This window comes from Tasmannia lanceolata, unplaced genomic scaffold (genome assembly GCF_043159265.1).
Source record: "Tasmannia lanceolata isolate RefF3 unplaced genomic scaffold, GAP_Taslan_0.1 ptg000013l, whole genome shotgun sequence".
In the NCBI taxonomy this organism is placed as follows: Eukaryota; Viridiplantae; Streptophyta; class Magnoliopsida; order Canellales; family Winteraceae; genus Tasmannia; species Tasmannia lanceolata.
The window spans coordinates 28,537,868-28,562,781 of NW_027518690.1; the positions used below are offsets into that span (position 1 = coordinate 28,537,868).

At 40.3% G+C, this 24,914-nt stretch overlaps 2 protein-coding genes across 2 annotated transcripts in view; both read right to left on the minus strand.

The window, feature by feature from the left end:
• Nucleotides 1-1,312: 1,312 nt before the first annotated feature.
• On the minus strand, nucleotides 1,313-24,298 carry LOC143891126 (uncharacterized). The gene is made up of 2 exons (XM_077395765.1): nucleotides 23,963-24,298; nucleotides 1,313-2,446 (listed from the first exon to the last, which is right to left on the minus strand). Exons 1-2 carry the CDS (start codon nucleotides 24,296-24,298, stop codon nucleotides 1,313-1,315), a joined length of 1,470 nt encoding a protein of 489 aa, XP_077251880.1.
• Nucleotides 24,299-24,340: 42 nt separating this feature from the next.
• Nucleotides 24,341-24,914, minus strand: part of LOC143891127 (uncharacterized) — a 59,090-nt gene continuing 58,516 nt past the window's right edge. The window contains exon 6 of the mRNA XM_077395767.1: nucleotides 24,341-24,627. Within this exon, the coding sequence (XP_077251882.1) occupies nucleotides 24,341-24,627 (287 nt within the window). The remainder of the gene's footprint in view (nucleotides 24,628-24,914) is intronic.

The window sequence follows — 24,914 nt, forward strand, 5'->3', positions numbered from 1 at the left end:
AAGAACAGACTCAATGTGAGATGTAACAGAAATATTCACAGACTCAACATCAGACTGGACTATAGTAAGAACAGACTCAACGTGAGATGTAACAGACTCTGCATCGGACTGAACAGCGGCATCAAAAGACTCCTCATCGATCTCATCGACGGGCTTGATCACGACTGTACCTGCATCAAAAGAAACATCAGATATAGCAAACTTTATTTTTGACTCGGAAATGGACATATACCTAGAGACAACGGACTCTTTGATAGAAATAGGACTGTACTGGATGACGACTTGGGGTATGACCTAGGAACTCCAATTCGTGAGAGGTCCCTCGGCTGGGGTGATAAGGCTTTCAGGATCAAGAATCAGCGCATCTCCTCCGATCATGGCTACGATCGGTAACTCTACCTGGAACAGGAAATTCAGAAGACACGGCTTAAGGATATCAGCCCAATCAACCTCTGGCTCAATCTCATGAATCTGCAAACTCGGGTACTCATCTGGCAGCTCCATATTGAAAAATATCTCGAACCCTGGTAACTCCTGACCTGTGAACTCATCAACCCACGGCTCTGCGAACCCACAGAATGCAAAGTCATCTCCCTCTCTGCGGTACTTACCATTTCTGATCAGACTAAATGGTTTCATCGGCAGTTCTAGACCCTGACGACGGAGTTCAGACCATTTCCGCATGTAATTTCTCATTTCTCTAATCTCTTCGCGAGTGGGCTCATATTCGAGTTCAAACAACCCTTCATTCTTTCTCATCCCAGGCCATTCGACTATCCCCTGATGATTGCGACCCAGATCTGCACCGGGAAGGTACCCCTGTCTACGCATCATCTTTACAACCTGGGGATTAGTGCTGGTGAGGAACAAAATCTCTTCATTCTTTGTTTTTTCAAATGATATGGCTGTGACTTTTACAGAGAACCCGGTCAGACTAACATCACCTTTCTTTTCTGAGGTACCCGCTTGCGAAATCTGGCCTACCTCTAAATCAGGATCACCCTTGACTGTTATCACCATGTTGTTTCTGATGAACTTAAGTTTCTGGTTCAGCGAAGAAGGGATAACTCCAACCTTAAGGAGCCAAGGTCGGCCAAGCAAGAGAAGGAAAGACGCTTTGATATCGAGCACTTGGAACTCTATTTCAAAGATTTCTCCTCCTATCAGAATTTTGGTTGCTAGGATTCCTATAACATCGCGTCTTGTACCATCATACGCCAAAATTCCTTATTCAGAAGGGATGGAGTCATTCGGCCCAAATCCAAGAATAGTAGCAGTAGTTAACGGGCATACATTCAATGCGGACCCATTGTCAATCAGTATGTCTGGGACCCTTCTTCCCGTTACAGATAACTGTGATTTTTAATGAGCGTGCATGATTGTTACCCTCAGATGTCAGATCTTCATCAGTGAAAGAAAGAGTCTTAGACACCCTAACCATCGCTACTAAACCAACCAGTTCATTAGGTGTAATATCTACAGATACCTGTGCAGCATTCAACTCTCTTAGTACAACTTGACGGTGCTTTGGGGAAGCCATAAGCAAACCCCAAATTGAAATATAAGCCTGGGTCTTTTTAAGTTGACGCAAAAGATTCTCATCTTCTTCTTCGCAACTCGGTTTGTTCTGTTTCTGTGCTTCTGGAGCCCTTACAACTTCAGCTGGGTTCTCGGCTCTCAACTCAACAGGTTTGAAGATTCGCCCACCACGAGTAACATGGCGGACTTCGTCACATTGATCGTTCAAAAAATCAAAGTCATCATCATCAAAGCTAAGAACATACGGAGCAACATCTTGGACTTCCTCTTCATCACATTGAAGAATATAGGGACCAATAGAAGACTCGGCATAGTCATCTTCATCTCCGCCCAGCACATAAGGTTTCTCTTCCTCTACTTCTTCAACTTCCTCGCCAAATGCCAAGACAGTCGGTGAATCAGAAGCGATAGCACAGATCAAGGAAGCAAGGTCACAAATATGCTCTTCAGTAAAAATCTCCCCAACTGTAGGAGGAGGCCGTGCAGCATGAGTTGGTAATGGATTCCGGGTAATGTTTGGCATAGATACAACAATTTTTTTTGCTTCTATCATATCCTGAATTTTATGCTTCAAGTCCATGCAGTTATCTGTTAGGTGCCCTGTTCCTTGATGATATGCACAATACTGATCCTCACGCCAATATCTAGGGAGAATAGGTGGTGGAAGTCTCGGTTCTAAGAGAGTAATCTTTTTGTCTCTTAGTAACTTCTTGAGAGCGACAGATAAAGGGTAAGGTAGCGGATCAAAATGCCTTGGCGCTTTCTTCCCTGGCTGCTCTGTCTCTGCTACAACTCTTCTTATAGGGCGTGCAGCAATCACATTGTTAACTTCTGGCTTTGAAGCTACCACTGGTTTCTTTCCATTCCTCGGATCAAAAGATGACCTCGTGTAGACACCCCCATTTTGCTCCACCTTAGTCAACAAAGAAGTTAATGTTTTTCCATCGGTTCTCCTGTGTTTTCCATTCCCATGTCCGTCCCCTATGTTTTCTCGATCTTTTGGTTATTTTTGCCATGTTTTGTGTCGTCCTGATAATTGTTGAGAGGGGTTGTTCGCAAGAATCCAGACAAATTAAGAAATCAAGATACATATTTAGGATTCACATTGAAATTAGATTTTAGGATACATGTCACTTAGTTCGCACTTTAACAGAGAGTTGAATGAGCCATTTAAAAGAAATTCAAAAGAGTTAACTTTTGGAATCGAAGACCGATTATCGGGCAGGAATGGTACATGTGGTGGATAACTCCCCATACCTTCCATTCTTGTAACCAGGTAGCGAGTCTAGATTTCTGGTTAATTATGGGTCCTAGATCCCACATCTAGGTGGCGACTCTGTCAGTCTCTTTTGTGTGGAATTCGGATTGCCTTAGTGATCCCAAGTTCACATAAAAGACGAATTAAAATCAATACTAAAAGAGCACACGCCAACCGCGTGGGTACGAGAGACCAAGAGAGAGCGTGGCGACAACTGTGGGACCCGATCCCGCGAGAGGTGGCAAACATTTACTACCTAATGCAAGACCCTAAACGAAGTCCTAGAATTGGAATGCAATAAAAAATCCCGCTGCGGTGCCGCTCACAAACGGGCAACGAGAGACTGAGATACCATTTTCGAATGGATTCTGAAGAGGATGAAATACCATATTTATACGGATTCCAAGAAAATGAGACACCATATTCATATGATGCTCAAAGATAACTCAAGGACAATGGAATATCGTATTTATACGAATTCCAAGGAATGGGACATCACATTTATATGATGTTTCAAGAGAAAAGACCATTTTCAAATGGACTCGGGGAGAATGAAATGACGTATTTATACGGATTTCAAGGAAATGAGACACCATATTCATATGATGCTCCAAGATAACTCAAGGACAATGGAATATCGTATTTATACGAATTCCAAGGAATGAGACATCACATTTATATGATGTTCCAAGAGAAAAGACCATTTTTGAATGGACTCAGGGAGAATGAAATGACGTATTTATACGGATTTCAAGAAAATGAGACACCATATTCATATGATGCTCAAAGATAACTCAAGCACAATGGAATATCGTATTTATACGAATTCCAAGGAATGAGACATCACATTTATATGATGTTCCAAGAGAAAAGACCATTTTCAAATGGACTCAGGGGGAATGAAATGACATATTTATACGGATTTCAAGAAAATGAGACACCATATTAATATGATGCTCAAAGATAACTCAAGGACAATGGAATATCGTATTTATACGAATTCCAAGGAATGAGACATCACATTTATATGATGTTCCAAGAGAAAAGACCATTTTCAAATGGACTCAGGGAGAATGAAATGACGTATTTATACGGATTTCAAGAAAATGAGACACCATATTCATATGATGCTCAAAGATAACTCAAGGACCATGGAATATCATATTTATACGAATTCCAAGGAACGAGACATCACATTTATATGATGTTCCAAGAGAAAAGACCATTTTCAAATGGACTCAGGGAGAATGAAATGACGTATTTATATGGATTTCAAGGAAATGAGACACCATATTCATATGATGCTCAAAGATAACTCAAGGACAATGGAATATCGTATTTATACGAATTCCAAAGAATGAGACATCACATTTATATGATGTTCCAAGAGAAAAGATCATTTTCAAATGGACTCAGGGAGAATGAAATGACGTATTTATACGGATTTCAAGGAAATGAGACACCATATTCAGATGATGCTCAAAGATAACTCAAGGACAATGGAAATCGTATTTATACGAATTCCAAGGAATGAGACATCACATCTATATGATGTTCCAAGAGAAAAGACCATTTTCAAATGGACTCAGAAAAATGAGACACCGTTCCCTAACGGGCTCAAAGAAACGAGATGGCTTTGAATGATGAATTCAACAACGAAGAATTTAGAGATTTTTCATGAATTTGAATTTGACGTAGAATTGGATTTGATGAATTTTGGATTTTTTTTTTTTGAACTCAATGAAATCGAGGATATTATATAGATCGTGCCCAATAAAGATATTGGAAACCAAGACTTTGACGAATGATGAGACGACCAACCTTATGAACGAAGAACCATTAGTAACAAGAATGGATTAGGAACACTTTTATGAAACTTCAACAAGATTTTTCTCAAAGAGACTGCTGGTCTTGTCTCCTGGGGATTTTGATAACTGAAACCTTGAACAAGATATTTGAAATTAGTAATCTAGAACAACGGCTCTCTTGGATATAATCATGGAAAAGTGGGATTTGCCTCTTGACAGGTGTTTAGATAAACATTTCTTGACCAGGATAGCATTTAACTAACTGGAAGGAGATTCTGAATTTCTTCTTTGAAATGAAGCTGCTTGACTAGATTCTCAAACTCCTTCAGGTACAATTGGAGGGAGCTGACGAGGCTGGGCCTCCTTCACCAAGACAGTTGCATCATTTGGACACAAGGACGACGATTGACTCTTTCTAAAGAGAAAACTTAGATAAAAGGCACTACTCAAAGAATTGAGGAGCTCGGAATGAGTGAACTTAGAATAACAAAGATTGACTGACTATACTGACAAATAGAGCGATGCTTCTGACCTGGTTAATATTTTATTTGGTAAGTCTATCCTTTCGAGGAATAATTTCTCAATTGGTAAACACTGGACTTTTTTCTTAAAACAGTAATGCCTCAAGGATTTAATTACGACCCCTAAGATTGCTTAGCTTCAATGCCCCCAGTTTTGAGGATGTCACTTGAATTTGCTTGAACTTCGGTTGATCTTCAGTCTTGATACCGGTTGTAGCCTTCTTATAATGATTCTCTTACCGTGACCAAGTCACCTCTTCAGGGTTTTTAACTTGGCGGACCGTGCTAGCCTTAACTTTTGCCTGAACCACCTTTCTAGGTTTTTGATTCAGCAGGCTATCCCCTTAGCTTTTGCCTAAGCCGGCCTTTCGGGTTTTCAACTTAGCAGGGGAATGATCTTAAATTTTGCCTAGACCGCCCTTTCAAGTTTTCAGTCTAGCAGATCTTCAAACTCCGCTCCTTTTTTTTTCTTCATTTTTTTTTCACTTTTTGTGTTTCGGGACCCAAATCATTAATTCTGAACACCGGAAGGACTTTATAGGGGGGAAGGACTTTATAGGTAGGATAGGGCTTTTCAAAGAATGGCTTAAGGTTCAACAAAGATTTCGACCGAACCTGTGAACAGGTTGCCTACGTATCCCAGGGTAGGAATCCGGTCGTGCGTAGTTCAAGGCGAATGCCCCTAGTTTGAAGATAAGTTGTTTGAAGGTTAATTGATTTTTCTTTTTTTCTTTCTTTCTAGAATGATTGACTTCTCTTCCTTTGGAACTTGTCCCTTTTTTTTTTAAAAGGATTGAATTTCTTTTCTTTTTTTAAATTGACCGAACTCGGTTTAACCGAGCTGCCTACGTACCCCAGTGTAGGGATCAGGTCTCGCGTAGTTCGGGGCGGATGCCCCTAGTTTGATGGGTTTTCAAGAAAATTTCATTCAGGCTCGAAGGGTTTGCAAACCGGTATTCTTTTGACATTGGGTTCTGATTTTGGGATTTATTCGCCCAAAAGAGGCCTTCCGATGTTCAAATTGTGAATCGATCTAGGTTGACGAGTTCTCTTTTTTATTATTTCTTTCTTTTCTTTTCTTTTTTTTTCTTTTTTCGAAGTTTGACGGCATTTCCAGGTAAGAGATAATGGATCTTATTCTTTCAAGATTCTAATACGTGCTTTCGACTTTCATAGAGCGAAACTTGTTTTTTGACATCCTCCATCTATGGATTTGTAACTCTTGATATCTGATGATCACTTTTCCATGCTTGCTCTTGAACTTCTTATCTTGAATTTGTTGGCTTTATGTTATGAATTTGAGAACCAAGGTCATTGATTGGAAATATGAAAGTTGTTTCCACTCTATGCCCCTTGTATAGCATATGTCTTTCACTTTCTTCATTCTCTTGAGCTTTCGATCTATGTCTTGCCCCTGGTATCGATTGTAGCTTTTCTAGACAATCTTCTTATTCTTGAAATAAGTTTATCAATTCTTCACACTCTTCAGAGGGTAATGTACTTTTCATCAGCATTCACTGAATCAAAGTTTCAGTGCCAGTGCTTACCACTTCAATTTCATCTTTGAAAGGCTGGGATTGGCGTTCCTCCTCTTGTTCAAGTAATTGTCGTGACTCAAGTGGAGTTTCGCCAATTTTGTCCTCATTTGAGGAGGGAGTCTTACTTTAAGATCAGAAGCATACTTAAGAAACAGACACAAATGAATTATTGGGACTTCAAATTTTATTTAAAGAGAAAGCTCTTACATCTGACGACCTATCCTGAACATGCTCAGGATTCACAACTCTCAATAAAAGAAAAGCAAAAGATAATTTGCCTGGACTAGGCATTGACCTTGAACTGTAAGACCGGACTCAACAATTGTACTGACCATGATGACTGACTCAACATAAAATAGTAAATGACTAAAACTTTAACTGCTGCAACTTTCCAGCTTCGGAGGCTCGGCGAAAGCTGGCTCACAACTGGTACTTTTCAACTTCTGATTCTTTTCATTACAACCGGACCTGTGCACCTTTGAACCCTCAGTTATCTAAGCATTGCGATTGGCTGGCGGAAGTACTGCACGATTCGGTAATGGGTTATTGGTAGTATCGGGTCTTGGCTCGAACACAAGGCATGTATTGTCAAGCAACCTCTGGATTCTGAATTTTAGGGCAATGCAATTATCAGTGAGATGGCCGGAATTTCTATGGTATTCGCAGCGTTGATCTGTTCGCCAATTTGCTGGTAAAGGATTAGGAAGAACTCTAATGTCGGGTAGGGTTATGCGACCTGAGGCTAGACATTCCTTGAGTATCTCAGTTGGGGGAAGAGGGAGAGGGGCTTTTTGCTGAGCTGCAATCCCTGATTGATTATATTTGAATATCATAGGGTTCTGTAGCTTGTTGATATTTTTTGAAGTACAATTGCCCCCGCTATAAGCCCCATGTGTTGTGGCCACTTTGATTTCCTGACCTATAGAGACCGGGCTCAATATATTTCGACCCATCATTGTGCATTGCTGGTTGCGATTATCGTGAGACTTTCTCTTCATTTGCTCAAACCACGGTTTGCGGTCATCAGGAAAGGATGGAGCTTCGCCGCTTGACAAAAGATTTTGAGGGTCGAGGAGCCCCATGTCTATAAGGTCTTGAATATCATATTTCAAGCTGAGGCATTCATCAGTTGCATGACCATGAAGTAAATGATAATCACAAAATTCTCTCATTTGGAAGGTCCCGGGACTGGGAAGAGGATTAGGAACAGGTTCTGATCCCAATAGTGTTATCATTCTTTCCTTGAGCAACCATTTCAAAGCATCAGGTCGCGAGATCGGCAAGTCAGTGAATTCTCTTTTAGGAGTTTCAGATGGTGGCTCTTGGTCATATTCAAGAATTAAGGGCCCAACAGAATCCTGCTGGTGCTGAGAGATAGAGTTTCTGGTAACAACATTCTGGACTTTGGTATTTTTGTCAGTGAAATGCTTCGAACTTTGGGACTGACAATACCAGGTTTGCATTTGTTGCTTCATCTGATGAACTTCTTCTGTTAGCGCAGCCATTTGTCTAGAGAGATTCACAATTAGTTCTTCCAAACCCATAACCATGGGGAGGCTCGGATTTTTGCCCTTAGAAACAACAGTGGTTGGACAAAATTTCTCACTAAGTTGAGCTTTGATGAATTGATTTTCTTCCTTCAATTCCTTCACCTGTTGGACGAGCTGGGTCAAGGCTTCCATGATGTAAGAGAGCTGTGAATTTTTCATAGAGACTGCCATGAGTATGGAAGGAGAGGATTGGAGACGCTTCCAAAGAAAATGGGGAATTATCTTCTTTACTGACCACGAATAGATTCAAACCCAAGAAGCTTTCTTGGATTTTCAGCTGTGAATAGTCCTGACATGGAAACAATAAGAACGGTATATGATCTTGACATTCAAGGAGTGTTCATTCTCAATGACTGAACAGAAGATTACACATTTAAGCAAGTAATTGGGACAATAGAATGAATCCTGAAGGACCAACACATGACAATGATGACAGATTCGAATAGGGGAATGCCCCTAGTTCAAGGATCATGAGAGTGAACTCTGAAGGACTTAGCAAAATATTCTTGAAAAAGGTTGCCCTTAGAGTAAGAAAATACGAAGGGTACAAGTACGATCAGATCATCAAGATTGCACAATCAAATGATCGAGGCATAATTCCTGCCAATTGAGAAAGGGAATGAAGATATAATCTAATCCCACAAGAGGCGACTGATAGACACATGATCAAAAGATGAGATTGCATAAGATTGCTTTCAACGGATAGATCATGAATGACTAATCCTATGAGATCTTTGGAAATGAATGGGATTTATATCCTAACCCCAAAGGGAAAATTTTTAATTTTCGCACATTTTATCAGTGTTACCTGAAGGCATCAACCCTAATCCTAATCTAGCGGAGTGGAGAGAGGATCTCGACTCATGACTTTGTTTGTGCATCTAAGGACCAATCGCAGCCATTGGAAGATGGACTACGGCCTAATCTAGACACAAATGGGTAGGATATCCTAAACTAGGCTCACACACGTGATGCACATGTGTTCGTATACTATATGCATGTGTGGGTTAGTCTAAGGGTAAGGCCAAGAGTTCCCTTAGCGCGAATCCATGTTCGATATACTGTACCAGTGTCCGGCGTATCAGTACGTGAACAAGAGATCCGTTTACGTACCATAAAGGTACTAGGCTAAGGGTGGAATGCTTCTCTAGCACAGAGGCACCAGGTGAAGAAATCCTAGTCAACCATGCTAGATAACACACCGGGTTCCTAAAATAGGACGTGTGTGCACGTGAGATGCAAGAGTTTAGATGCAAGTGATGTAAGTGTGTACAATATGTTTGCGCAATCTATAATGCCTTCAGGTTTTGTTAGATTAAGTTGGAGTAAAATGTGATGAGAAAATAAAACAAGACAAACTAATCTAACAAGTATAGAGTTTTTATGAGCCAGTTAAATTAAATTTAAATGAATTAGCCTTTGGAATTGTAATGAAGTTAGGTGGTCCCCAGCAGAGTCGCCAAACTGTGGGACCCGATCCCGCGAGAGGGGTGGGGCGCGTGCCGCCACGCTCTCTCTTGGTCTCTCGTACCCACGCAGTTGGCGTGTGCTCTTTTAGTATTGATTTTAATTCGTCTTTTATGTGAACTTGGGATCACTAAGGCAATCCGAATTCCACACAAAAGAGACTGACAGAGTCGCCACCTAGATGTGGGATCTAGGACCCATAATTAACCAGAAATCTAGACTCGCTACCTGGTTACAAGAATGGAAGGTATGGGGAGTTATCCACCACATGCACCATTCCTGCCCGATAATCGGTCTTCGATTCCAAAAGTTAACTCTTTTGAATTTCTTTTAAATGGCTCATTCAACTCTCTGTTAAAGTGCGAACTAAGTGAAATGCATCCTAAAATCTAATTTCAATGTGAATCCTAAATATGTATCTTGATTTCTTAATTTGTCTGGATTCTTGCGAACAACCCCTCTCAACAATTATCAGGACGACGCAAAACATGACAAAAATAACGAAAAGATCGAGAAAACATAGGGGACGGACACGGGAATGGAAAACACAGAAGAACCGATGGAAAAACATTAACTTCTTTGTTGACTAAGGCGGAGCAAAATGGGGGTGTCTACACCTCGCCAGAGAACCCTTCAACAACGCATCTTCAGTTATGGTTCCTGTCTTGATCAAGTGATTGAAATCAGAATAATACTGCATCGCCATGAAGTGGTAATACTGCGGAGACAAGTTCTTGACCACAATTTTGATCTGATCTTCTTCCGGAGGACGATTAGTCATCTGGGCAGCTTTTCTCCTCCATCTTCATACAAAAGAGGTAAACGTTTCTGTGGGACATGATCCCGCGAGAGGGGCGTGGGGCGCGAGCCGCCGCGCGCTCTCCTTTGGTCTCTCGTTCCCACGCGATTGGCGTGTGCATTTTAATATTGATTTGAATTCGTCTTTCCTGTGGACTTGGGATCACTAAGGCAATCCGAATTCCACACGAAAGAGACTGACAGAGTCGCCACCTAGATGTGGGATCTAGGACCCATAATTAACCAGAAATCTAGACTCGCTACCTGGTTACGAGAATGGAAGGTATGGGGAGTTATCCACCACATGCACCATTCTTGTCCGATAATCGGTCTTCGATTCCAAAAGCTAACTCTTTTAAATTTATTTTAAATGGCTCATTCAACTCTATGTTAATGTGCGAACTAAGTGACATGCATCCTAGAATCTAATTTCAATGTGAATCCTAGATGTGTATCTTGATTTATTAATTTGTCTGGATTCATTCTACGTGAAAGTTCTCCTAGAATTCTAATTTCATGGAAAACCCTAACTGATTTGATTAAGTATTTACAAGAAAATTAATATACAAAACACCACAATTTGTTGTGGTGCCGACTCGCGGGTGGTATGCCATCAGACATCCAAGCTGCCTACGTACCCAAGCCTCACTGGGATCAGAGTCGACGTAGTTCGGTGCACCTAAGCTAAGCTACATATGCCTAACTCAACTAAGACACCGACCTAGACGGGATTGACTGTTTCAACAGTTTTAAGAGAAGTTGTTTAATTCAAGTTGAGGATTTTATTATCTTAGGATTTCATCGAAGATGCTATATGATTCTTATCTAAATGCAAGTTGTCCCTTAGACTAATGCAGGTTAGCCTACATCCTAGTCTACTAGGCATGTCTTAGGGAAAGATGAGGTGACTAGTGTAACTAGACCTATGGTACGGTTGCTATACATAGCAAGCGTCCGTGATGAGGCTGGACTCCTAACTCTAGGACTCCCTAAAACTTAGGACACGACACAACACTAGTGTTCCTAAATTGGGCTCTAATGGTTCTTAGATTGGAAACCATAATCCAATGGTTCCGGAAGACTCGAGACAAATCAATTCAAATTCTTGAAGTTAATTAATTTCAGATTTCATGGATTTTCGATTTATGGACACTTGAGGATTACCAATGGTTCTAGGCTTCACCAATTTCGGCCCAGAATAGCATCCAAGGAAGGGAATCGTGCGTTCTTTCTTTGTGCAATTTAGTACTTAGGTTATGGCATCTTATTGCCTGGCAAATCTCAGGATTTCCGTGGACAGTAACCTCGGAGCCAACAACATGCTATAGCTTAAATATTCAAATTGTCAAAGATCGGTTGCAATTGGGATACGATTATGGATGCACTGGCCATTTTTCCAGGAAAATCTAAAGATCCTAAAATTTCTGTTTCAATGGATTAAGGAGTGAACATGTGACAGAATTTAAAAGTTCTTTAGGAATTTTTACAATAATGTTTAATTAATTTCGAATTTTCAATGGATTTTAACAATTTTAAGCCTATGAGTGGTTTTACAAGTGAAATTGTTGCAAATAAATTCGAAATGATTTGAAATTTCAACAGCAGCAAGATGGGAATGTATGTAGCTTACTGGATGAGTTTTATAGATTTTTATGTTAAATTCATATTTAATCTTGATTTATCAATTCAATGACCAGATTGCAAATTAACACAGAAACTACAAGAAATAGAAATTTAAATTCTATGAAATTTCTACAGATATAAGATATGAATAGACATAGCATTCTGTGAGAATTTCATAAATTTTAAAGGCTATTTACTACCAATTTCGGATTTTACAAGTTTCAGACCAGATTGTGAATTAACACTACATCCCATATGAAAACAGATCCAAAGAACTTGAAACTTTTACAGAAACAAGGAATATGGAATATATGACTACTGTAAAAATTGGAAGAATTTTAATGGTGATCTAGTGTCAGTAACAATTCTCACAAAATCTGATAATTTTCAAAGAAAGTATTAAATAATATACCAAATAAACTCCAAAAATCGTTACAAATTCATGGTAGAATGTGTCAGTATCATAGTATTTTTCCACGAAATTGCATTAATTTTGGAGTCTGTTTAGTATATAATTTATGTTTCTTTGTCAAAAGATGTTTTTTTTTTTTGAAGAGTTTTCTATTTTTAAAACACGATTTGCGGAAAAATTCGGAAAAATTCGAAAAACAATGTACCTACCTGTGGTGAAGATCTCCGCCCAATCCAAGAGTTAAGAACAATCGCCGCCGCCGATCCGCTCCGCCGTCTTTCGCTTTCTCTTTCTTCTTTTTTATTTTTTTTATTTTTTTGTTTCCCTCACTGTTGATAGAGGAAGTGATTGGAAGAAGGATTTTTATGAGATGAGCCACCTTGGTCCTCTTTTCTTCCTCTCCTCCCCTCTTCCTCTCCTCTCTTTATATAGTGAAAAACTTAGTGGGAGAAGATGGAGAGGTGGAAAATAAAAAATGAGAATGGTGGGTATGGTGGAGAATATATAATGGTAATGGTGGGAATGGTGGTGGGAATAATGGAATATATAATGGAATAGTGGGAATGGTGGTGGGAATAATGGAATAGATAATGGAATAGTGGGAATGGTGGTGGGAATAATGGAATAGATAATGAGAATGGTGGGAATGGTGATGGAAATAATGGAATATATAATGGGATGGTGGGAATGGTGGTGGGAATAATGGAATATATAATGGAATGGTGGGAATGGTGGTGGGAATCATGGAATATATAATGGTAATGGAGATAATGGTGTTATTTTAAAAGGGAAAAATAAAGTTAGTGGAAATGGTAGAGAAAGTTAAGTCATGCTAATGGTGAGTCCCACTTTGGGGGTTCCGCACAAGCGGGTCCCACATCAGCGGGCCCTACACAAGCGGGTCCCACATCAGCGGGTCCCACACAAACGGGTCCCACACTAGCAGGTCCCACACTAGCAGGTCCCACACCAGCGGGTCCCACACAAACGGGTCCCACACTAGCAGGTCCCACACTAGCAGGTCCCACACTAGCAGGTACAAATTCTCCCTAGTTTAGATTTTTCTGAATAATCCTTCTCAACATTTAGCGGGAAAATGCGAAACACGACGGAAATGACCAAAAATATTTAGAAATGTAACAAACGGATGCGGGAAAGAAAGACATTGGAAAACCGACGGAAAACAAACCCTAATTTCTTTATCGATTAAGGTAGAGCAAAATGGGGTGTCTACAGATGCCCCTCTTTGGTAGAGATGACGTAGTCATCGAATACCAAAGTCAAAATGACAGAGCCATTTTGCGTAGCTTTAATCGACAAAAGACTCTACACAAAACGGAACTTAGACGCAAACATTTACTACCTAATGCAAGGCCCTAAATGAAATCCTAGAATTAGAACATAATAAGAAATCCTGATGCGGTGCCGTTTACAAACGAGCAACGAGAGAATGAGATACCACTTTCGAATGGATTCCGAAGAGAAAGAACAAAGATCGTTCTCAAGCGGTTTTTTTTTTTTTTTTTTTTTTTTTTTTTTTTTTTTTTAAAGAAAATGAGACATCTTTCACAAGCGGGCTCAAGGAGGATAAGAGACCATTCACAAATGGACTCAGACAATGAGGTACCATTCACAAACGGACTCAAGGAGGATATGAGACCATTCACAAATGGACTCAGAAAATGAGGTACCGTTCACAAACGGGCTTAAGAAGAAGATGAGACCATTCACAAATGGACTCAGAAAATGAGGTACCGTTCACAAACGGGCTTAAGGAGAGGACGAGACCATTCACAAATGGACTCAGAAAATGAGGTACCGTTCACAAACGGGCTCAAGGAGAAGATGAGACCATTCTCAAATGGACTCGAGAAACGAGGCACCGTTCACAAACGTGCTCAAGGAGAACATGAGACCATTCACAAATAGACTCAGAAAATGAGGTACTGTTCACAAACGGGCTTAAGGAGAAGACGAGACCATTCACAAATGGACTCGAGAAATGAGGCACCGTTCACAAACGGGCTCAAGGAGAATAAGAGACCATTCACAAATGGACTCAGAAAATGAGGCACCGTTCACAAACGGGCTCAAGGAGAACATGAGACCATTCATAAATAGACTCGAGAAATGAGGCACCGTTCACAAACGGGCTCAATGAGAAGACGAGACCATTCACAAATGGACTCGAGAAACGAGGCACCGTTCACAAACGGGCTCAAGGAAAACATGAGACCATTCATAAATGGACTCGAGAAATGAGGCAACGTTCACAAACGGGCTCAAAGAAACAAGATAGCTTCAACAACGAAGAATTTAGAGATTTTTCATGAACTTGAATTTGACGTAGGATTGGATTTGATGAATTTTTGATTTTTCAGAAATAAGGCACCGTCCACAAACGGGCTCAAGGAGGACATAAGACCATTCACAAATAGACTCAGAAAATGAGGTACCCTTCACAAACGGGCTTAAGGAGAAGACGAGACCATTCACAAATGGACTCGAGAAACGAGGCACCGTTCACAAACGGGCTCAAAGAAACAAGATAGCTTTGATTGATGAATTCAACAACGAAGAATTTAGAGTTTTTCATGAACTTGAATTTGACATAGGATTGGATTTGATGAATTTTTGATTTTTCAGAAATAAGGCACCGTCCACAAACGGGCTTAAGGAGGACATGAGACCATAAATGGACTCAGAAAAATGAGACACCGTTCACAAACGGGTTCAAGGAGAAGACGAGATCATTTACAAATGGACTCGAGAAAAGAGGCACCATTCACAAACGGGCTCAAAGAAACAAGATAGCTTTGATTGATGAATTCAACAACGAAGAATTTAGAGATTTTTCATGAACTTGAATTTGACATAGGATTGGATTTGATGAATTTTTGATTTTTTGAACTTAATGAAATCGGGGATGTTATAGATCGTGCCTGACAAAGATATCGGAAACTAGGACTTTGACGAATGATGAAACGGCAAACCGAAGAACCATTACTAACAAGAATGGAGTAGAAACACTTTTATGAAACTTCAACAAGATTTTTCTCAAAGAGACTGCTGGTCTTGTCTTTGGGGATTTGGATGACTGAAACCTTGAACAAGACACTTGAAATTGGTAATCTAGAACAACGGCTCTCTTGGATATAATCAAACTAACTGGAAGGAAATTCTGAATTTTAACGGTTCATCTTTGTGAGAAATTGGCTCGACCATCATTGCATCTGAGGCTCTTCCAAGCTTAAGATGCCTTCCTGAGGTATGATCTTTTTAAGGAAGCTGGGCTTTCTGATGTTTCTACTTCTGAACTCTTCTGAGTTGATCTTCTTTGAAATGTAGCTGTTTGACTAGATTCTCGAACTCTTTCAGGTACAATCGCAGGGAGTTGACGAGGTCGGGCCTCCTTCACCGAGACAGTTGCATCATTTTGGACACAAGGACGACGATTGACTCTTTTTAAAGAGAAAACTTAGATAAAAGACACTACTCAAAGGATTGAGGATCTCTGAAGGAGTGAACATAGAATAACAACGATTGATTAACTACACTGACAGACACAGTAATGCTTCTGACTTAGTTAATATTTTATTTGGTAAGTCTATCCTTTCAAGGAATATTTTTTTTTAATTGGTAAACACTGGACTTTTCCCTTAAACAGTAATGCCTCAATGATTTAATTACAACTCCTAGGATTGCTTAGCTCCAATGCCCCCAGTTTTGAGGATGTCACTTGAATTTGCTTGAACTTCAGTTGATCTTCAGTCCTGATACCGGCTGTAGCTTTCTTACAATGATTCTCTTACCATGACCAAGTCACCTCTTCAAGGTTTTTAACTTGGCGGACCGTGCTAGCCTTAACTTTTGCCTGAACCGCCTTTCTAGGTTTTCGATTCAGCAGGCTATCCCCTTAGCTTTTGCCTAAGCCGCCCTTTCGGGTTTTCAACTTAGCAGGGGAATGATCTTAAATTTTGCCTAAACCGTCCTTTCAGGTTTTCAGTCTAGCAGATCTTCAAACTCCATTTCATCATCAATTTTTTTTTTGTTTCGGGACCTAGATCATTAGTTCTGAACACCGGAAGGACTTTATAGGTAGGATAGGGCTTTTCAAAGAATGGCTTAAGGTTCAACAAAGATTTCGACCGAACCTGTGAACATGTTGCCTACATGTCCCAAGGTAGGAATCAGGTCGTGTGTAGTTCAGGGCGAATGCCCCTAGTTTGAAGATAAATTGTTCGAAGGTTTATTGATTTTTTTTTTCTTTCTGGAATAATTGACTTCTCTTCTTTAGGAACTTGTCCCTCTTTTTTCTGAAAGGATTGAATTTCTTTTTTTTTGATTGATTGAATTGCTTTTCTTTTTTGAATCGACCGAACTCAGTTTAACCGAGCTGCCTACGTACCCCAGTGTAGGGATCAGGTATCGCGTAGTTCGGGGCGAATGCCCCTAGTTTGATGGGTTTTCAAGAAAATTTCATTCAGGCTCAAAAGGGTTTGCAAACATGTATTTGTTTTGACATTGGGTTCTGATTTTGGGATTTATTCGGCCAAAGAAGGCCTTCCGATGTTTAGATTGGGAGTCGATCTAGTTTACTAGAGTCCCTCTGGTACTGATTATTTATTTTATTTTATTTTTTTTTTTTACGGAGTTTGACGGCATTTCCAGGTAAGAGATAATAGATCTTCTTCTTTCAAGATTCTAAAACGCGCCTTCGACTTTCATAGAGCGAAACTTGTTCTTCGACATCCTCCATCTATGGATTTGTAACTCTTGATATCTGATGATCACTTTTCAATGCTTGCTCTTGAACTTCTTATCTCGAATTTGATGGCTTCATGTTATGAATTTGAGAACCAAGGTCATTCATTGGAAATATGAAAGTTGTTTCCACTCCATGCCCCTTGCATAGCATATGATATTCACTTCATTCTTTCTTGAACCTTCTATCTGGGTCTTTCTCCTGGCATTAATGGTAACGCTTACCGGACCATCTTTTTATCCTCAAAATGGGTTTACCAATTCTTCACACTCTTCAGAGGGTAATGTATTTTCAATCGGCATTTACTGGATCAAGGTTTCAGTGCCAGTGTTTACCACTTCAATTTCATCTTTGAAAGGCTGGGATTGGCGCTCCTCCTCTTGTTCAAGTAATTGTTGTGACCCAAGTGAAGTTTCATCAATTTTGTCCTCATTTGAGGAGGGAGTCTTATTTTAAGATCAGAAGCACACTTAAGAAACGGACACAAGTGAATTATTGGGACTCAAATTTTATTTAAAGAGAAAGTTCTTACATCTGACAACCTATCCTGAACATGCTCAGGATTCACAACTCTCAATCAAAAGAAAAGCAAAAGATAACTTGCCTGGACTAGCCATTGACCTTGAACTGTAAGACCGGACTCAACAATTGTCCTGACCATGATGACTGACTCAATCATAAAATAGGAAATGACAAAACTTTAACTGCTGCAACTGTCTGGTTTCGGAGGCTCGGCGAAAGCTGGCTCATAAATGGTACTTTCAACTTCTGATTCTTTTCATTGCAACCGGACCTGTGCCCCTTTGAACCTTCAGTTATTTAAGCATTGCGAACGGCTGGCGGCAGTACTGCATGATTTGATAATGGGTTATTGGTAGCAACGGGACTTGGCTCAAACACAAGGCTTTTATTGTCGAGCAACCTCTGGATTCTGAATTTTAGGGCAATGCAATTATCAGTGAGATGGCCAGAATTTCTATGGTATTCGCAGTGTTGATCTGTTCGCCAATTTGCTGGTAAAGGATTAGGAAGAGCCCTAATGTCGGGCAGGATTATGCGACCTGAGGCTAGACACTCCTTGAGTATCACAGATGGTGGAAGAGGGAGAGGGGTAAATTCTGTCTGGGCCTGTGGCCGAGGTGCGACAGCAGGTTGGGTATAATCCATCACCATGGGGTTCTGAGGTTTTGAAGGCTGAGGCTTGGAGCGGGAAAGGTTATTAATTTCAGCTGATGGAGGCTTCCTGAATTCTTTGGTATTCGGGTTACTTCGGTTGAACACACCTTGAGCCATAGCCTCCTCTATTTGGGTGCCTGCCACGATAAAGTGTTTGAAGTCCGGATAATACTGCAACGACATGTGATACTGGAGCTGGGGGGAAATATTTTTCATGATTATTTGGACCTGCTCTTCCTCAGAAGGGCGCTCCATCATCTGAGCTGCTATTCTCCTCCATCTTTTCACAAAGGTCAGAAAGGATTCCCTCAAGTCTTGCTTTGTCCTTTCCAAATCCTTTCTGGTGATTTCTGTCCCGTCATCATATTTGAATTGCCTGATGAACTGCTCGCCGATATCCTTCCATGTCCTGTAACGAGTCTTGTCCAAGACCATGAACCACCTCCTGGCAACCTTGGTTAGGGAAACCGGGAACAATTGAGCCATTTGCTCAGAAGATAAGCCTTGAGGTTGACACATGATGGTGAACATTTGCAAATGTGTGATTGGACAACCCACACCATCATATTTATCAAAGTACGGCATTTGAAAATTGGCTGGGAGACGGATTTCTGGGAACAGTGTGAGGTCACTTGGATTGAAACCACCCTGGTCCTGAAACTGAATGTCCTGAACCTTCCTGGTAAGACTTTCTAATTTCTCCATAACTACTTTATCAACCATGGACTGAGAAGGCCTGCTGCGATCTTCGCTGTACTGCTCTTTTTCAAAAACTTCTTCAGTTTTGTCAGGGATAGGAATGAACACTGGCTGGGCAGGTGCGGCTGAAGTAACTGTATGGTGCATGGACCCTTTATCTTTGGACAACGATGGCCCCAACTTTTCAGAAAGCTGGGCCTTGATAACTTGGTTCTCTTCTTTGAGTTCTTGAAGCTGCCGGAGAATCAAGGTGAGAGTATCGGTAATAGCAGCGGGTGGAAGACTACTGTTCTGGTTTTCTGCCATTGGGGAGGATGAGGATGGGAAAGAAGGAGATGCTGGGGTCCTCAGAGAAGGTGGCGGGGAGACAGATTTCCTCTGCAATCGAGAAGAGATCCGAACCCAAGGAATAGTAGGGTTAGCTATGGTGTTTAGTGCCCTGTCATGGAAATAATGAACACGAGGTATATGAGCTTGACATTCATGGAGTGTTTCTTCTCAATGACTGAAAAATATTACACATTTAAGCAAGTAATTGGGACAATAGAATGAATCCAAATGATGAGGGGAATGCCCTTAGTTCAAGGATTATGAGAGTAAACTCTGAAGGATTTAGCAGAAATATTCTTGAAAAAGGTAGCCCCTAGAGGAGGAAGAGATCAAGGGTACAGGCAAGATTGGATCATCAAGATTGCACGATCAAATGATTGAGACACAATTTCCGCCAATGAAGACATAATCGAATCCCACAAGAGACGAATGATAGACACATGATCAAAATGTGAGATTGCATAGGATTACTTTCAACGGGTAGATCAAGAATAACTAATCCTATGAGATCTTTAGAAATGATGGGATTTATATCCTAACCCCAAAGGAAAAGTTTTTAGTCTTCGCACATTTTAACAGTGTTACCTGAAGGCATCAACCCTAATCCTAATCTAGCGGAGTGGAGAGAGGATCTCGACTCATGACTTTGTTTGTGTACCTAGGACCGATCGTAGCCATTGGAAGATGGACTACGGCCTAATCTAGACACAAATGGGTAAGATATCCTAAACTAGGCTCACACATGTGGTGCACATGTGTTCGTATACTGCATGCATGTGTGGGTTAATCTAGGGGTAAGGCCAAGAGTCCCCTTAGCGCGAATCCATGTTCGATATACTGTACCAGTGTCCGGCGTATCAGTACGTGAACAAGAGATCCGTTTACGCACCATAAAGGTACTAGGCTAAGGGTGGAATGCTTCTCTAGCACAGAGGCACCAGGTGATGAAATCCCAGTCAACCATGCTAGATAACACTCCGGGTTCCTAAAATAGGACGTGTGTGCATGTGAAATGCAAGGGTTTAGATGCAAGTGATGTAAGTGTGTGCAATAAGTTCGCGCAATCTATGATGCCTTCAGGTTTTGTTAAATTAAGTTCGAGTAAAATGTGATGAGAAAATAAAACGAGACAAACTAATCTAACAAGTATAGAGTTTTTATGAGCCAGTTAAATTAAATTCAAATGAATTATCTTTTGAAATTTTAATGAAGTTAGGTGGTCCCCAGCAGAGTCGCCAGACTGTGGGACATGATCCCGCGAGAGGGGCGTGGGGCGCGAGCCGCCGCGCGCTCTCCTTTGGTCTCTCGTTCCCACGCGATTGGCGTGTGCATTTTAATATTGATTTGAATTCGTCTTTCCTGTGGACTTGGGATCACTAAGGCAATCCGAATTCCACACGAAAGAGACTGACAGAGTCGCCACCTAGATGTGGGATCTAGGACCCATAATTAACCAGAAATCTAGACTCGCTACCTGGTTACGAGAATGGAAGGTATGGGGAGTTATCCACCACATGCACCATTCTTGTCCGATAATCGGTCTTCGATTCCAAAAGCTAACTCTTTTAAATTTATTTTAAATGGCTCATTCAACTCTATGTTAATGTGCGAACTAAGTGACATGCATCCTAGAATCTAATTTCAATGTGAATCCTAGATGTGTATCTTGATTTATTAATTTGTCTGGATTCATTCTACGTGAAAGTTCTCCTAGAATTCTAATTTCATGGAAAACCCTAACTGATTTGATTAAGTATTTACAAGAAAATTAATATACAAAACACCACAATTTGTTGTGGTGCCGACTCGCGGGTGGTATGCCATCAGACATCCAAGCTGCCTACGTACCCAAGCCTCACTGGGATCAGAGTCGACGTAGTTCGGTGCACCTAAGCTAAGCTACATATGCCTAACTCAACTAAGACACCGACCTAGACGGGATTGACTGTTTCAACAGTTTTAAGAGAAGTTGTTTAATTCAAGTTGAGGATTTTATTATCTTAGGATTTCATCGAAGATGCTATATGATTCTTATCTAAATGCAAGTTGTCCCTTAGACTAATGCAGGTTAGCCTACATCCTAGTCTACTAGGCATGTCTTAGGGAAAGATGAGGTGACTAGTGTAACTAGACCTATGGTACGGTTGCTATACATAGCAAGCGTCCGTGATGAGGCTGGACTCCTAACTCTAGGACTCCCTAAAACTTAGGACACGACACAACACTAGTGTTCCTAAATTGGGCTCTAATGGTTCTTAGATTGGAAACCATAATCCAATGGTTCCGGAAGACTCGAGACAAATCAATTCAAATTCTTGAAGTTAATTAATTTCAGATTTCATGGATTTTCGATTTATGGACACTTGAGGATTACCAATGGTTCTAGGCTTCACCAATTTCGGCCCAGAATAGCATCCAAGGAAGGGAATCGTGCGTTCTTTCTTTGTGCAATTTAGTACTTAGGTTATGGCATCTTATTGCCTGGCAAATCTCAGGATTTCCGTGGACAGTAACCTCGGAGCCAACAACATGCTATAGCTTAAATATTCAAATTGTCAAAGATCGGTTGCAATTGGGATACGATTATGGATGCACTGGCCATTTTTCCAGGAAAATCTAAAGATCCTAAAATTTCTGTTTCAATGGATTAAGGAGTGAACATGTGACAGAATTTAAAAGTTCTTTAGGAATTTTTACAATAATTTTTAATTAATTTCGAATTTTCAATGGATTTTAACAATTTTAAGCCTATGAGTGGTTTTACAAGTGAAATTGTTGCAAATAAATTCGAAATGATTTGAAATTTCAACAGCAGCAAGATGGGAATGTATGTAGCTTACTGGATGAGTTTTATAGATTTTTATGTTAAATTCATATTTAATCTTGATTTATCAATTCAATGACCAGATTGCAAATTAACACAGAAACTACAAGAAATAGAAATTTAAATTCTATGAAATTTCTACAGATATAAGATATGAATAGACATAGCATTCTGTGAGAATTTCATAAATTTTAAAGGCTATTTACTACCAATTTCGGATTTTACAAGTTTCAGACCAGATTGTGAATTAACACTACATCCCATATGAAAACAGATCCAAAGAACTTGAAACTTTTACAGAAACAAGGAATATGGAATATATGACTACTGTAAAAATTGGAAGAATTTTAATGGTGATCTAGTGTCAGTAACAATTCTCACAAAATCTGATAATTTTCAAAGAAAGTATTAAATAATATACCAAATAAACTCCAAAAATCGTTACAAATTCATGGTAGAATGTGTCAGTATCATAGTATTTTTCCACGAAATTGCATTAATTTTGGAGTCTGTTTAGTATATAATTTATGTTTCTTTGTCAAAAGATGTTTTTTTTTTTGAAGAGTTTTCTATTTTTAAAACACGATTTGCGGAAAAATTCGGAAAAATTCGAAAAACAATGTACCTACCTGTGGTGAAGATCTCCGCCCAATCCAAGAGTTAAGAACAATCGCCGCCGCCGATCCGCTCCGCCGTCTTTCGCTTTCTCTTTCTTCTTTTTTATTTTTTTTATTTTTTTGTTTCCCTCACTGTTGATAGAGGAAGTGATTGGAAGAAGGATTTTTATGAGATGAGCCACCTTGGTCCTCTTTTCTTCCTCTCCTCCCCTCTTCCTCTCCTCTCTTTATATAGTGAAAAACTTAGTGGGAGAAGATGGAGAGGTGGAAAATAAAAAATGAGAATGGTGGGTATGGTGGAGAATATATAATGGTAATGGTGGGAATGGTGGTGGGAATAATGGAATATATAATGGAATAGTGGGAATGGTGGTGGGAATAATGGAATAGATAATGGAATAGTGGGAATGGTGGTGGGAATAATGGAATAGATAATGAGAATGGTGGGAATGGTGATGGAAATAATGGAATATATAATGGGATGGTGGGAATGGTGGTGGGAATAATGGAATATATAATGGAATGGTGGGAATGGTGGTGGGAATCATGGAATATATAATGGTAATGGAGATAATGGTGTTATTTTAAAAGGGAAAAATAAAGTTAGTGGAAATGGTAGAGAAAGTTAAGTCATGCTAATGGTGAGTCCCACTTTGGGGGTTCCGCACAAGCGGGTCCCACATCAGCGGGCCCTACACAAGCGGGTCCCACATCAGCGGGTCCCACACAAACGGGTCCCACACTAGCAGGTCCCACACTAGCAGGTCCCACACCAGCGGGTCCCACACAAACGGGTCCCACACTAGCAGGTCCCACACTAGCAGGTCCCACACTAGCAGGTACAAATTCTCCCTAGTTTAGATTTTTCTGAATAATCCTTCTCAACATTTAGCGGGAAAATGCGAAACACGACGGAAATGACCAAAAATATTTAGAAATGTAACAAACGGATGCGGGAAAGAAAGACATTGGAAAACCGACGGAAAACAAACCCTAATTTCTTTATCGATTAAGGTAGAGCAAAATGGGGTGTCTACAGTTTCCTGAGGTCCTTGCTTTATTGCTTTCAGATCCCTCTTCGTAACTTCTATTCCTTCTTCCATTGAAAATTGCTCAACAAACTTGTTAGCAATTTCGTCTAAAGTTTCGAGTTCTTTGGATTTCAAATGAAGGAACCACTTCTTAGCTACTCCTGTCAGAGACATCGGAAATACCTTAGCAATCTGCTCTGGAGACAGCCCATACCCTTCTAGATTTGAAATGAACGACCTTAGATGACTCCATGGGCACCCCGTTCCATCATATTTATCAAAGTCTGGCATTCTGAATTTTGGAGGAAGGGTGACACCAGGGAAAAGGGAAAACTCAGACATATGGACCTTCTTTGGGCCCTTAACTTGCATGCTTTCAACTTGTTAGGTCAATTTCTCAACTTTATCGACCAATTCTTTCTCTTTGCTCGGCTTAGCTGATTGCGGAAGACAGTTCTCCTCTACATATTGCTCGTCATAGAAATCATCTTCAGGGGAGATGACAGACCGAACAAAGCCCGAAATCACAATAGGAGGATTTTGGACGACATGTTGCTTCGAGGTAGCGGTTTTCTCACTTTTCAACTGAGTAACCTCTTCCTTTAGGGTAGATACCTCTCTTGTAAGGTTCCTCATCATGTCTCTCATTTCAGCCAATATCGCATTTGACTCTGCCATTTGGTTAAGACGAGGGGAGACAAGTGGAAATAAAGCTGGGGAGATAGGTGAAGAAGATCTACGACTTAGTCTCGACGTAGAAGATTGTCGGGACCAAGTAGGCTGTGAAATGGTAACTTTTTTCGAAGCAATGGCTTTTGCTTAACTCAGACTCCTGAAATGGATGTAAAAACACTATATTAAATTAAGATAATTAGAAAGAATGTTATGTACAAATTGAAACAAGACATAATACAAACACATCTCTCCCTTGGGTGAAAACCAACAGTACAACAATTGT

Excerpts from the sequence above, each read along its gene's own strand:
- LOC143891126 (XM_077395765.1), bottom strand. The coding sequence starts at position 24,298 with ATGTCTGAGTTTTCCCTTTTCCCTGGTGTCACCCTTCCTCCAAAATTC. Across the intron at positions 2,447-23,962 it reads AGCAAGGACCTCAGGAAACT|CAAAATGGGGGTGTCTACAC; the intron begins GTAGACACCCCA and ends ACTAAGGTGGAG.